General features: G+C 35.4%; 1 protein-coding gene across 1 annotated transcript; it reads left to right on the forward strand.

Moving 5' to 3' along the window:
• Positions 1–3,669: 3,669 nt before the first annotated feature.
• LOC132046155 (multiprotein-bridging factor 1c-like) lies at positions 3,670–10,818 on the forward strand. The gene is made up of 4 exons (XM_059436712.1): positions 3,670–3,855; positions 4,388–4,496; positions 4,867–4,940; positions 10,555–10,818. The coding sequence occupies exons 1-4, from the start codon at positions 3,670–3,672 to the stop codon at positions 10,663–10,665; spliced, it is 480 nt and encodes a 159-aa protein (XP_059292695.1). The 3' UTR covers positions 10,666–10,818.
• Positions 10,819–12,617: the final 1,799 nt, after the last annotated feature.

The following is a 12,617-nucleotide window of genomic DNA, read 5'->3' on the forward strand; positions in this document are numbered from 1 at the left end:
TTAATGTCCCTAATTATGTACTAAAAGTAGGCATAACACATAATTTTTCCAAAAAATTATGGGGACTACCGAATCAAATATCCCCCCACCCATTTTTTGTCAAGTGTCCTATCCTCTTTTAATATCTGTTTTTGACTTTCTTGTACCTTTTTTTAATGTTGTGTGATGTGTATATTGTGTACGTGTATGAAAATGTGTATTGTAAAATAGAGTGGGAGGAATTAGTTTGTTGGAAGGAATCTTATGAGGTGGAGCTTTTTGGTTGGTCATCTTTTTTTTTTTTTTGGTCTTTTTTGTGTTTTAATAAAAAATTAAATACACTTATAAGCATATTAACTACCTAATTTTAGACTAAGAAAAATACAAACTTATACATTTAAATCTGGTTAAAAGAAAAGAATATTTTTTGTAATTTTCTCTTTATCTTAAATACGACTCTAGTTTTGTATTATATTTTTTTTTTTGTTTTCACAAAAAAACAACTAAAATGAGATAAATTCCGAAATAGCAAGATTAAGTCGAAAAGAAATATTTAATGTTAAAAATCGTGTAAAACAACTCGGGGAGGATAAAAAAATGACTTGTCTACAACTTGTCCCTCTTCCGTTGGGAGCACGAAGAGTTTTCAAACAAAGACGTAGATGACGAGACAAATTTTTTGACCCGACCATTATTTGGAGGAAGAGAATGGAACAGAACAAAAAAGTGTGATCGAGCCCTGGTCATAGGCATCCTACATATCCCGGATCTTGTTATAAGGGAATCGAGTTGAGATCTCGTGTAGTTCACAGAAGTAAGAAGGGTGATGGAATATGCCGAGTTGGAGAGTCGATCGAGGTCTGTCGTCGAGGTTTCGGTCCGCGGCTCCAGTTATTACATCAAAATGAAAACAAAAGTTAAAAAGGAAATACAAGTAACAAGATCCTATCTATGCAGCTTCTCTTGAAGTTTGACTTGAATCTTCACGCTTTCCCAAGTGGTGAGATAAGCATTCTGATCTCGAAAGTAACCTATTCTTCAGGCGGGGCTCCTGCTACTTCTAACTGAACTTGAAAATATACCCTTTTTTCAGGCGGGCTCTTGAACTTTAAATTGAAAGGTGTCCCATTTTTCAGGCTGGTCCTGACTTGCTTTCCATTCTTCAAGCAGGTCTTGCAAATCATCAAAGACAAACAGCACGAACAAAATTTTTCTGTCCCGTTTGCACAACTTTCCATAAGATATGTATTTAAATTAAGGAAATTTTTTGTGTGTGTTAGCAAAATCATAAACTATATGTAATGTAATTCAAAGATGAAAGTAAAATCAAATGTACTAACTAGGAAGTGTGTCTCCCAGGGATGAATATGAAAACTCAAACTAGGAAGTGCGTCTCCTAGGAATAATGAATCAAATTAGGAAGTGCGTCTCCTAAAAGCTAAACGTGAAAAACCCAGACTAAGAAGTGCGTCTCTTAAGGGTTAAACCGAAATATTCAACTAGGAAGTGCGTCTCCTAGGTGTTATGGTTTAAATTAGGAAGTGCGTCTCCTAAAAGCAAGACTTAAAAAGACCCAACCAAAAAGTGTGTCTCTTAGGGGTTAAACTGAAATACTTTGACTAGGAAGTGCGTCTCCCAGGTGTTATGGTTTAAACTAGGAAGTGTATCTCCTAAAGCAAAACCTGAAAGATCCAAACTGGGAAGGGCGTCTCCTATGAGTTATGGATCAAATTAGGAAGGGTGTCTCCAAAACATAAAAACAGAAAGACCCAGACTAAGAAGTGCGTCTCTTACGAGTTAAACTGAAGTTCTCTTACTAGGAAATGCGTCTCCTAGGAGTAGAGGTTTGCATTAGGAAGTGCGTCTCCTAAAGTCAAAATCATTGCTCCTAACTCAACCTTAAAATTTAGCTCAAGAAGTGAGGTCCGTGAAGATGCCCAAAATCATTTTACTAATACCATCTTTGCGCATTGACTACGTTTTTTGCAATACTATATTGACTACTTTTTTTTTTTTAGCCGAAGGTCTATTGGAAATAGACTCTCTACCCCCCAATGGTGAGAGACTTAATTTTTTTCCAAAGTTCAACCAAACACTTCAATTTATCAAACTATATAAACATTTCTTTGAAAAAGAAAAAGCATTTTTCTATTTCTTTTATTAAATATATTTTTTACTTTTGCTTTTTCTTTCCTTCTTTTTTCTCTTTTTTCCTTTACTTTTTCCCCCACCAATCACCTTCTCCATTGCTTCGATATCCATGACTACCATCACCACCTTCTCAAACAAAAGACATATATATTGCCAACCAAATGCTTATTTTTTTCCCCAAAAGTTCAACCAAACACTTCAATTTATCAAACTATATAAACATTTCTTTGAAAAAGAAAAAGCATTTCTGACTTTTACTAAAAAAAGTTTGGCCAGTATAAGAGCTGGCGGTAATCACCAAGAAGTTGCTGGAAAGCATTTCTGACTTTTACTAAAAAAAGTTCGAAATGACTTTTACTAAAAAAGTATAAGAGTTGTCGAAAGCATTTAATCTAAAAAAGTTTGTAATCGACTTTTACTAAGAAGTTTGCTGGTAGCAAAAGGAGGAGAAATATGCCAAAGGACCAGTAGGTAAAGCACATTTAATTTTCGTAAAATTATATCGTCAAAGCGATAAAGCTAGTACATTTACATTAATATAATGTTCCTTAATCACTAATTATATAGCCAGTAAGTAAACCCCTACTGCCAACACGCCAATAGTTATGATAAGATGAGAAAAGTTGTCACGCCGTAAGTTCTGGCGGAATCAAAATTTTTATTATGTAGAGTCCAAATATAAAAAATGTAAATAAAAAAAAGTCAAGAAAATTCAACATATAATATCTGAATCATCATCGCTATTCATATATTTGTACACATGGACATCTAAATCCGAATATGTAGAATCTACTGGGGAATTCTCATCTACACCAGAGTATAGATAAAGAAGATTTATTGACCTATACACAGTGTAATTTTTCAGTGAAGGTGTGTTAGGTGACTCTGGCCCCTTGAATAAGAATAGCCCCATCCCTGAATAGAATGTGCAAAGAAATATTGTACTCTATTTGTTTCAGTTTGCATGACACTATTTTCTTTCGAGTCCTCTGTACCAAAAACATATACTGTACATTTTTCATTTTATTTTAATGATATGATTTTATTGCCACACAAGTATCATATCATGTTTAAGATTAAAAATTTCAATCTTTTTCCTAAATTTCATATTCAACCGAGTAGGTTTCGCATGAAACAAAACAAAGGAAGTATGTTCGTGTACCTATCACATGGGCGTACGTAACAACATTAATAATAACTACACCTCAGTCCCTAACAAGTTAAAATAGACTACATGAATCCTTACTTTTTAATAAAGCTTATATATGTGGTATTATCATCATATTAAATAAAATAAAAGTGAGAAATAAGTTCACATGGGCGTATATAGGAATAATAATTTATCTCCTCTGGGGTCAACACTTCTCCTATATATCTTCATGTTCTTCTCTAGCCCACTCATTTGGTACTCATCTAAGTTGTTATTCAAAATCTGAATTCTTGATCAAGTAATTAGATTCTCTTTGATTCAATTGATCTGATTCATTTCCTTAATTCTTCCTTTTTTTTGCTGTTGCTTCACATATACTATCATCCATTATGGGTATTTGTGGCTCCAAAAAACGTCCTCCCCCTCCGATCATCGTTAACATCCATCAGAACCAGGTACATCTGCCTAAAGACCACCCGCCTTCTAGAAATAACCCCACCAAACCGAGTAAATTGAAGGATGCCATATTGCAAGGCCGAAACAAGAAGAACCTAAGCCAGGATCAACTTGCTAAGGTATATATCTTTCATTTTCTACACACGGTGGATGCAAAAAAAAATTAAAAAAAAAAATTACATAAGCAGATTACTTAAAATGTTATTGCAGGTAAATTTCTTTGACCAACCACTACAAGAAAAAATATATCTGGCAACAATTTTTTTTTTGTTGCCATAGATTGATTATTGTTGCAAAAAGTACTTTTGGCAACAAAAAAAAATATATTTTGTTGCATGAACTTTTTCCAACGGCTGTTATTGCAACAACGTGCAACAACTTTTTTTTGTTGCCAAAAGTACTTTTTGCAACAATAATCAATACTATGGCAACAAAAAAATCATTTGCCAACAATAAAACTAAGTTGTTGCCAAATATAAAAAATCTTGTTGCGATTTATATACTTTCTTGTAGTGAACATCACTTGGTGACCTTGTAAAAGGTTATAACTCACTGTTTTTTAATTTTTAATTTTTTATATTTTATATTTTATATTGTCAGTATATATATAAAACTTAAATCCATTGGATAACTCCAGTTATTGTTTTGTAGAAAATAAATGTGAAGCCACAAAAGATTCAGGAGTACGAGACAGGGAAAGCAATTCCAAGCCAAGTGACAATCTCTAAACTAGAGAAAGTTCTTGGAGTGAAACTTCAAGGTAAACAGGAAAACTTCACATATTAGAAAAAGATTCAAGTTATAAATTAAATCCCGATAGTGTGATGAATTTTTATATTACCGACGTGATTTACGTCGTTATAACAGGATATCTAATTTAAATTAAGCAAGCTACTTGATGCAATAGCAACAGACAAATTGACTTGATAATAAGAAAATACATTATTCTTTACATTATTGATGTATATAGGCAAACTCTTTTCGTAATTCTCTTTTTTTAGTTAAAAAATGAGGTGGGACAGTTGCTTTGATCAGTTCCATGTTTGTATAGAGTAGTTGTATTTCTTGGCCCTTTAAAAAAAAAAAAATTATTTCTGTTGACAATATCCTATGTGTATTTTTTTTTCCAGATTTATACAAGACTGAATTGAAGGAGCATATCAGGCAAGCTCGAAAAAACATGACTCAGCCTCAACTTGCTAAGGTATAATATGCTGTCTCACTCTGCAGTTTACATAGACAAAGAAGACTGTCTGATGGTTTCTATAATTCTTAAAAAAATAAATTTGATAGGATTAAAGTAACATACACTATTTGCGTACCTACTTTATGTCATGACTTAACCCGCCATGACTGGCACCCAACTACATCCTCGTGGGCGAACCAACCTACTAGACCTCTAACCATTCGGAATTCATTTTATATTAACCAAGCTAAACAGTTATTACTCATTCAAACATCAAATAAACGAAATGTGTCATGCCATAAAATACTGAAATAAGTGCGGAAGTTCTAACTATTACAAATCACCCAAAATCCGAAAGTCATCATACAAGACTCTAATCTAAAACATGTCTAAGAACTGAAGTCTATCAATAAATAACCATAATGTCCAGAGTACGAAAAGACATCATAGCAAGAAGATCCTCAAGCGGCCTGGCATGGAAGGAAGCTCACCCTAAAATCTGTCAGCAAATATCCTCCACGCTAGATGTGAGGACAAGTAGCGGTCTTTGTATCGGAATCTGCACTCAAAAGAATGCAGCAAGGTAGTATTAGTACAAACACTATGCACCGGTAGATATCATAGGCCAACTATGATTAGTATCATGCATATTTCATAAAATCAATAGAATAAACAAGCCAGTCAAAAAACACGAATACCAATAAATCACAGCAAGTCAACCAAGGACAATAACAATCAAATCACCAAGATGTCAAGAATCACAATCACGTAAACCACAACGGAAGTAAATTTGCCACAATAACCTCACTCACTGTACACACATGCTATCTGATGTCATAGCTCAGTAGTCATGACCTGCAGGGGACCCATGGTGTCCATGTACCACTCGTTCCGGAACACTCCTCGGACCCGAGCACAACCTCCGCTCCGAAACGAACCTCGGACGGAGGACATATCAATATACCTCTCGTTTTCGGAACTATCCTCGGACCACGAGCCCATAATCTAGGTCACATGTGTGCCTTTCCATACCTTTTACAGAATAGTGTTTCTTACCTTCTCAATAGCAATATTCAACTCATCATTTCATGTCACAATACCATCGAGAAGATTATATTAGCTTCTCATCACAATACATCCATTGCAGATTCAATCACACAAGAATAATGGCATGAAGCCTACACAACACTCAATCGCCTTCACATAGGGGTTTAACCACACAATATCATGCATGAAAACTAGACATGGTTTCTCCTAAAGAAATCATAAAACATATAATCAACTAACCAAAGTCTAACTCAAGTAGACCGTAACCTACCGCAACGTAGAGCTGAAACGTGTAGGTCACTCTCCTACAACCTTTCCTTTCCTCAAAGCCTCAGTACGCTCACGGTCTAGAAATAGAAGGCTTAATGAGTCAAAAATACTCAATTCACAAGTATCAAGCAAGAATACCTTCCCTTACCCCATTCCAAGGGGTGGATGATTTTCTAGGTGATAATCAACCTATCAAGGCCCCTAGTATCATCAACCATCAATTTATAATCACATTCTATCAAATATTCCCCATTACAAACAATTTTTAGGGTAAAGGCACCATTTTTATAGAACCCTAGGTCTCAAATCACTTAGTTTATGATTCTAAATGTTCAATTTATGACAAATAGCAACTACCCAACACGTTTAAATGATAATTAAGCGATAATAACCATAACCCATCAAATTTAGAAGGTTTATTGACATTCTAGGGTTCCTACTTCAATTCCACCATTAAAGACGCATGGAGATGATTACAATAATGAAGGAGAATAGAATGATAGAATGGAAATCAATGGAACTTACCTCGCAAAGTTATCTTGCCCTAGCTAGAAATTTCTCTCTAGGTGCTTGTTGGGAAGTGTGTTGGTGTTTTGTGAATAGAGAATATGAGACTAAATATAAAAATCCTAGGCTACTGCTTGCCATCGACCGCTGCAGCGCTCACCACGCCGCTGCAGCGGTACCGCTATAGTGGCCCACCATGAAATACTGTGACCGCTATGGCGGTCCTTACACCGCCATAGCGGTGCCGCCATAGAGGTACAATGCCCGCTATAGCGGCCACCAAAGAAAACGGGTGGCCGCTGGCAGCAGTCCATGTACCGCCATAGCAGTACCGTTGTAGATGTCCACGTACCTGTCACGACCCGGCTAGGGGGTCATGACGGGTACCCGAAGCTGGCTACCGAGCACCGCTCATTATGCTAATCATCATACTCGACCTGAATACATATAATCTCCAAGGTAAAGCATAAATATACATAAGCCCTCACGGTTGCAAAAATGATATACAAATGTACAATGTAGTCATCATGAGACATCTACTACCCACACATACGCATCTACGAGTCTCTACTAGAGTACTGTGACATAAGGACGGGACAGGATCCCGTCGTGCCTAAATATATATACACAAAATGATATCTCAAAAATGACACCTCCGGAATAATGGAGTGCTCCTGTAAATCTGCTGGTAACCTCCTACGAATGTGGGCTACCTCCCTGTCTACCTGTGGACATGAACACAACGTCCAAAAAGAAAGGACGTCAGTACGAATATTGTACTGAGTATGTAAGTCATGAACAATAATAACATGTCGAAGAGATAAGGAAACATCAAGTACGAAAACAACCTGTAGCTGAATGTCACTTAGACTGAATAATGCATGCTAACTTACATCATAAACATCATCATATCATGTATGCATATATAAGCTGCCCGACCATATAGGTACGGTGTAATCATCATTAGCCCGCGTCCAGGCCTCCCGTCCGGGGTAACCATCTCATGCCGCCTACTAGTAGTGTCTGCCCATGCCCTCTAGACATGGTGTATATGTCGCCCGCCTTAGTGGTGTCTGCCAGGCCATTTAGGCATGGTGTAATCTCATTATCATATACTCATTACAAAGCATGCATAAGAACTTAAAGACAACTATAACTCTATCGGGGTGACGTAAGGTCGAGAACCCCCGATTCCATTATGGAGTAGCCATGATCATCAAGCCTCACCTTGAAGGGACTAGCATTATAAGGTGAGTGTAACAATAATGAGCAACATCAAGAATCACATAAGGATCATTAGCTTTGTAGAAATATCATATCATAAGCTTTAGAATTTCTAGACTTAGGCTCATTATCATCATGATCATATTCGTAACATATCTCTTATCTTTATTTAATGAGAAGCTCTTTATAAACATGAACTCATAGTTTCCGGAATGTAAGAAGGTCATGGAGAGACAAAGGAACTTCATGTCATAGGAGTCATGCCTTAGAAAAGAAGGGACTAGCCTTACATACCTTTTCGCCTTTCTAACTTGCCACTATACGCTTCCTTCCAAGTTCGTAATTCTACATTCAAAGGGATTCGTGCCAAGGTTAGATAATCGGAAACATATTTAAGCTTAGGGTAAAGCTAACGAAAATTGGGCAACATCTCCTTTGTTTCTACAACTTCCTCCATATGATATAACAACTCCCAAACATCAATAACAACATTCATAATATCATAATCCATAACTTGACAAGTTCGACATTATCCAATTCCCAAACTTCCCTCTCAAAGTCATTCATAACCATATTCATCCTCATATAATGTTTTTCCCATATTCTTAACATCATTTACAACATAATCATGATTCATGCGGAGCTATAACTCAAAAATGCTACTATTCTCATATTTGTAACCCATCTTCTACTTCCTTCCATAATCCAAGTCTTTCAACCTCTCAATATTCTAAATAACATGAAATGATCATAAAACTCACCTTTGATTGTGTAGAAATGGGTTTTGGATGATAATGCCTCAATAGGAGAAAAACCCTAGCTTCAACTTCCAAGAGATTCTTGACTTCTAGCAACCCTAGAAAGCTCCCTTGCACTTGATTCCCTTGAATTGACGATATTGATCTTTGATTTCCCTTGAATTCTTGTAAAAGAAGTGTGTGGAATATTCTAGAGGTTTAGAGAGAAGTGGAGAATTGAGAAAAATGAAAATAATAACTTAGGGTCTTATATTAATAATTGAAAAAATTTGACCCGTCGTGAATTATACGGACACTTATACGGTCCGTATAAGTGACCGTGAAATTGCCCCAACAAACTTCATTTCTGTAACCATTATACGGTACCTTATACGGTCCGTATAATTTTATACGGTCTGTATAAGTGACCATATAATTCCATCAGTGATGGACCTTCACTGTAACGGTTATACGGACCATTATACGGACCGTATGATATTATACGGACCGTATAAATGGTCGTATAATCCACTTTCTCTCTGAACTTGTTCTCGTCGTTTCGTTGATCTCCAATCCTTATGGAACCTTCTTAGCACTTGTTTAACGCTTCATTAACAATCTAATGGGCGTCATAACTCTTCCTCGACGCATCATTAAGTCAACATTAGCTCGGTACTTTGTAAAACCTCTCCGAAACACAACGTATACTTCGCCTTTCTCAATGAACTCTCTTATCTTGCCTCAAACGGCTTTGGAATCTTAATTAGAGCCGTTAAGTACTACTTCTTACTTGTAGAAACATCATATACTTCTCACCTTGCGTTAGTCTATTTACTGAGCAATGACATGGAATTTTCCGAGGCATAACAATACCGCCATAGCGGTACCGCTGTAGCGGTACTCCTACCACTGCAGCGGTAAGTTTTGGGCAGTGAGCTCGATTTTTGTCGCTTTTTCTCCCTATCACCCCACATTTCATCTAAGGCCTCAAAAACACAAAACAAACATACACATATACAAAAGACGCCATACGAATCCACCCGTGACCTCGAAATTCCCAACGGAGTCCTAATTTCCCATGATGACCGGAAGGATCGTTACACTCTATTAATTACATTATCATCGAATTTTATTTTTTATATAATAGCGGAACCAATAATTCTAGTAAGGTTAAACTTATCATACTTGGGAATTGAACATGCTTGTTCTTATTATATGTTAAGCGGAATAAAAAAAAATTATATGTTATAAATATTTTGTCTTTACCTAGTTATTTATGCAATATAATTTTTCGATAAACAAATTCAAACCGCCACGTAGCATGTTAATATCGTATTATGAGATTAAAGTACTCCTTCTATTTTAAAACACTCTTTAGTCAGTCTGACGAAAAGAATGATACCTTTATTTATTTAGTAACAATTTAACTTTAAAATTTTTATTTACCCTTAACGAGATGATTTATAGCCACACAAATGTATATGCCTTATTTAAGACTATAAATTTCAAAAGTTGTCCTTTCATTTTTAAACTTCGTGCTCAATCAAACACCGTCATATAATTGCGACGAAGGGATTAATATTTATCAAGAAAGTTACCTATAATCAGATGCGTACCAACCCCTAGAGTAGGGGGGGGGGATCACATGCCCCAGGTAACCTCGGAAGGATATATGTATATAGTGTATATATCTTAAATATGAGATATATATTTTGATTGGCACTCTCATTAACAAAGGTTGGTAGCTGCACTAGTTGATGCAGGGTGCACAAATGATCATTTATGTTAATTGTCAGTGCACGAAACTTAAAATTCAATTTGATAACATCCATGTTCTTGTTATGCAGAAGCTAAAAGTGAAGGTGCAAATCATCCAGGATTACGAGAATGGAAGGGCAATTCCGAACCAAAAGATGATCTCTCAACTGGAGAAAGCACTTGGAGTGAAACTTCACTAAATAAATTAAGTGTATAGTGGTAATTAAGAGTGAGCCTTATGGAGTATTGTTTGTCTGTTTAATTTGGAGTTCCGAAGGTAGTCATATGGGTCAATTTTCTTTGTCTATTACATTTCCATCCCTTTGTTGCTAATGGAAATTTATTTGGTATGCTATAGCTTTTGTTGGATTTTCTAGATGCATGTCAGTTTTGTTTGATTTTGCCTTTTCCCTCACATTCAACCAATTTATTTACATCGCCACAATATCTTGAATCGGGTCTCTCTTTTCTTCAAAATTTAAGGTGATTTCTTCAAAATTATGTGCTTGGAGTTGAATTATATCTACTTATGGAAAAAAAAAATCGGGAATCTTTTTTAATCTGTTGAACAAAGTTGCTGCTAAATTTGATCATTTTCTCCAAAAGATGAATTTGAGTTGAATGTTTTCTTTCAGATTATTTTGTTTGTACTTGGAGCCAGGTGACAATTTTACTTTTTGAATTAACTGTTTCTGAGTTTGACCTAGGGTTTTAAATTGGAAATTTTACTTGGGCTCTATTTTTCAGTTTCTGATTTATCATGGTAGACTTGCATTAGTTTTAGAGAATATCTTTAGTCTTTGAAACTCTTAAATTTGTGTAATTATAACTAAATTCGAAGTACATAAGAAACTTTCATGTATGCCTTACTAGTATAATATATATGAGACTCTTGTCTACAAAGTCGAATGCAAGATTTGAAGTTTATGAGTTCCCATAACTATCTCAAGTTATATATACAGTTTGTATAAAAGTTACTGGGTTTCCGTGAATCTACAGATTTGCCACTACTTATCCGAGTCACAACAACAACATCTACTTGAAAAAAATGTGAATTTTTGACGGCCTTTTATCGATAGTTGTCAAAAATGTACTTGTCGCAATTTTTATCAGAAATTTGGAATGAATTCATTGGTAAATTTTTTGATTTTTTCCACTAAATATATGAGCATTAAAATTTGCTAGGATTAGAGGCATGGAAAAGACTCTGGTTGAAGACGATGTAGGATATGCGTCCACCAAACAATATATGAGGGACCTGGTTATCTACCAGCTCCCTGAGACAGTGCTGTAAGTAAATAGACAAGATATTACCGTGGAAAACTCCTTGCTCAAGGGATTAAAAATCACCATTACTAGAAAAACTCGAATTACATGGGGATTTTACCTGGGAATTTTTCCGCAGATAATTCCTGCGGATTTTCATGCAGAAATCTAAAAATTCCTAAACTCTATTATATTTACCTGCGGATATAATTTTTCTAGGTTAATCTCCAAGTAAATTTGGCGCCAAAATTTTACATGGGGATTTATTTGAGGAAAATAATCCTCAAGTACCATTTCGTAGGTAATTCCGCTGGTAAAAGATCAAAAATATGAAAATTTCATTTCCTTTGTGAATTCGCATGAAATTCCCCATGTAGCGATACTTGCGAATTTACCTGGAGATTATTTCTTGGGGATTTATTGGGGATTTTATTACCTAAGAAATTACTTGGGGATTTTTTTGTTGCGATTTTAGTAGGAAATTTTTTCTTGAGGATTTATTTGGGGATTTTGTTACCTAGGGAATTACTTGGGGATTTTGTTACCTAGGGAATTACCTGAGGATTTTGTTTCTACGGATTTACCTAGAGATTTTATTACCTAGGGAATTACTTGGGGATTTTTTTCAGCAATTTTAGCTGGGATTTTTTCTTGGGAATTTATCTGGGGATTTTATTACCTAGGGAATTACGTGGGGATTTTATATTTTAAATTTATTTGTAGTAGATGTAGTTAAAATATTCATCCCATGTAAAGGTTAATGATATTATATTTATTTAGATTGAATATTACATTTCATTAGATATGATGACCGATTGGCCGGATAAAAATCCAACACTTCATCCGTTTTAATTTTGAGTGTCTTAATTTGACTAAGCACATAAAT

This window comes from Lycium ferocissimum, unplaced genomic scaffold, assembly GCF_029784015.1.
Source record: "Lycium ferocissimum isolate CSIRO_LF1 unplaced genomic scaffold, AGI_CSIRO_Lferr_CH_V1 ctg97, whole genome shotgun sequence".
Lineage (NCBI taxonomy): Eukaryota > Viridiplantae > Streptophyta > Magnoliopsida > Solanales > Solanaceae > Lycium > Lycium ferocissimum.

Excerpts from the sequence above, each read along its gene's own strand:
- LOC132046155 (XM_059436712.1), top strand. The coding sequence starts at position 3,670 with ATGGGTATTTGTGGCTCCAAAAAACGTCCTCCCCCTCCGATCATCGTT. Across the intron at positions 3,856-4,387 it reads GCCAGGATCAACTTGCTAAG|AAAATAAATGTGAAGCCACA; the intron begins GTATATATCTTT and ends ATTGTTTTGTAG. Across the intron at positions 4,497-4,866 it reads TCTTGGAGTGAAACTTCAAG|ATTTATACAAGACTGAATTG; the intron begins GTAAACAGGAAA and ends TTTTTTTTCCAG.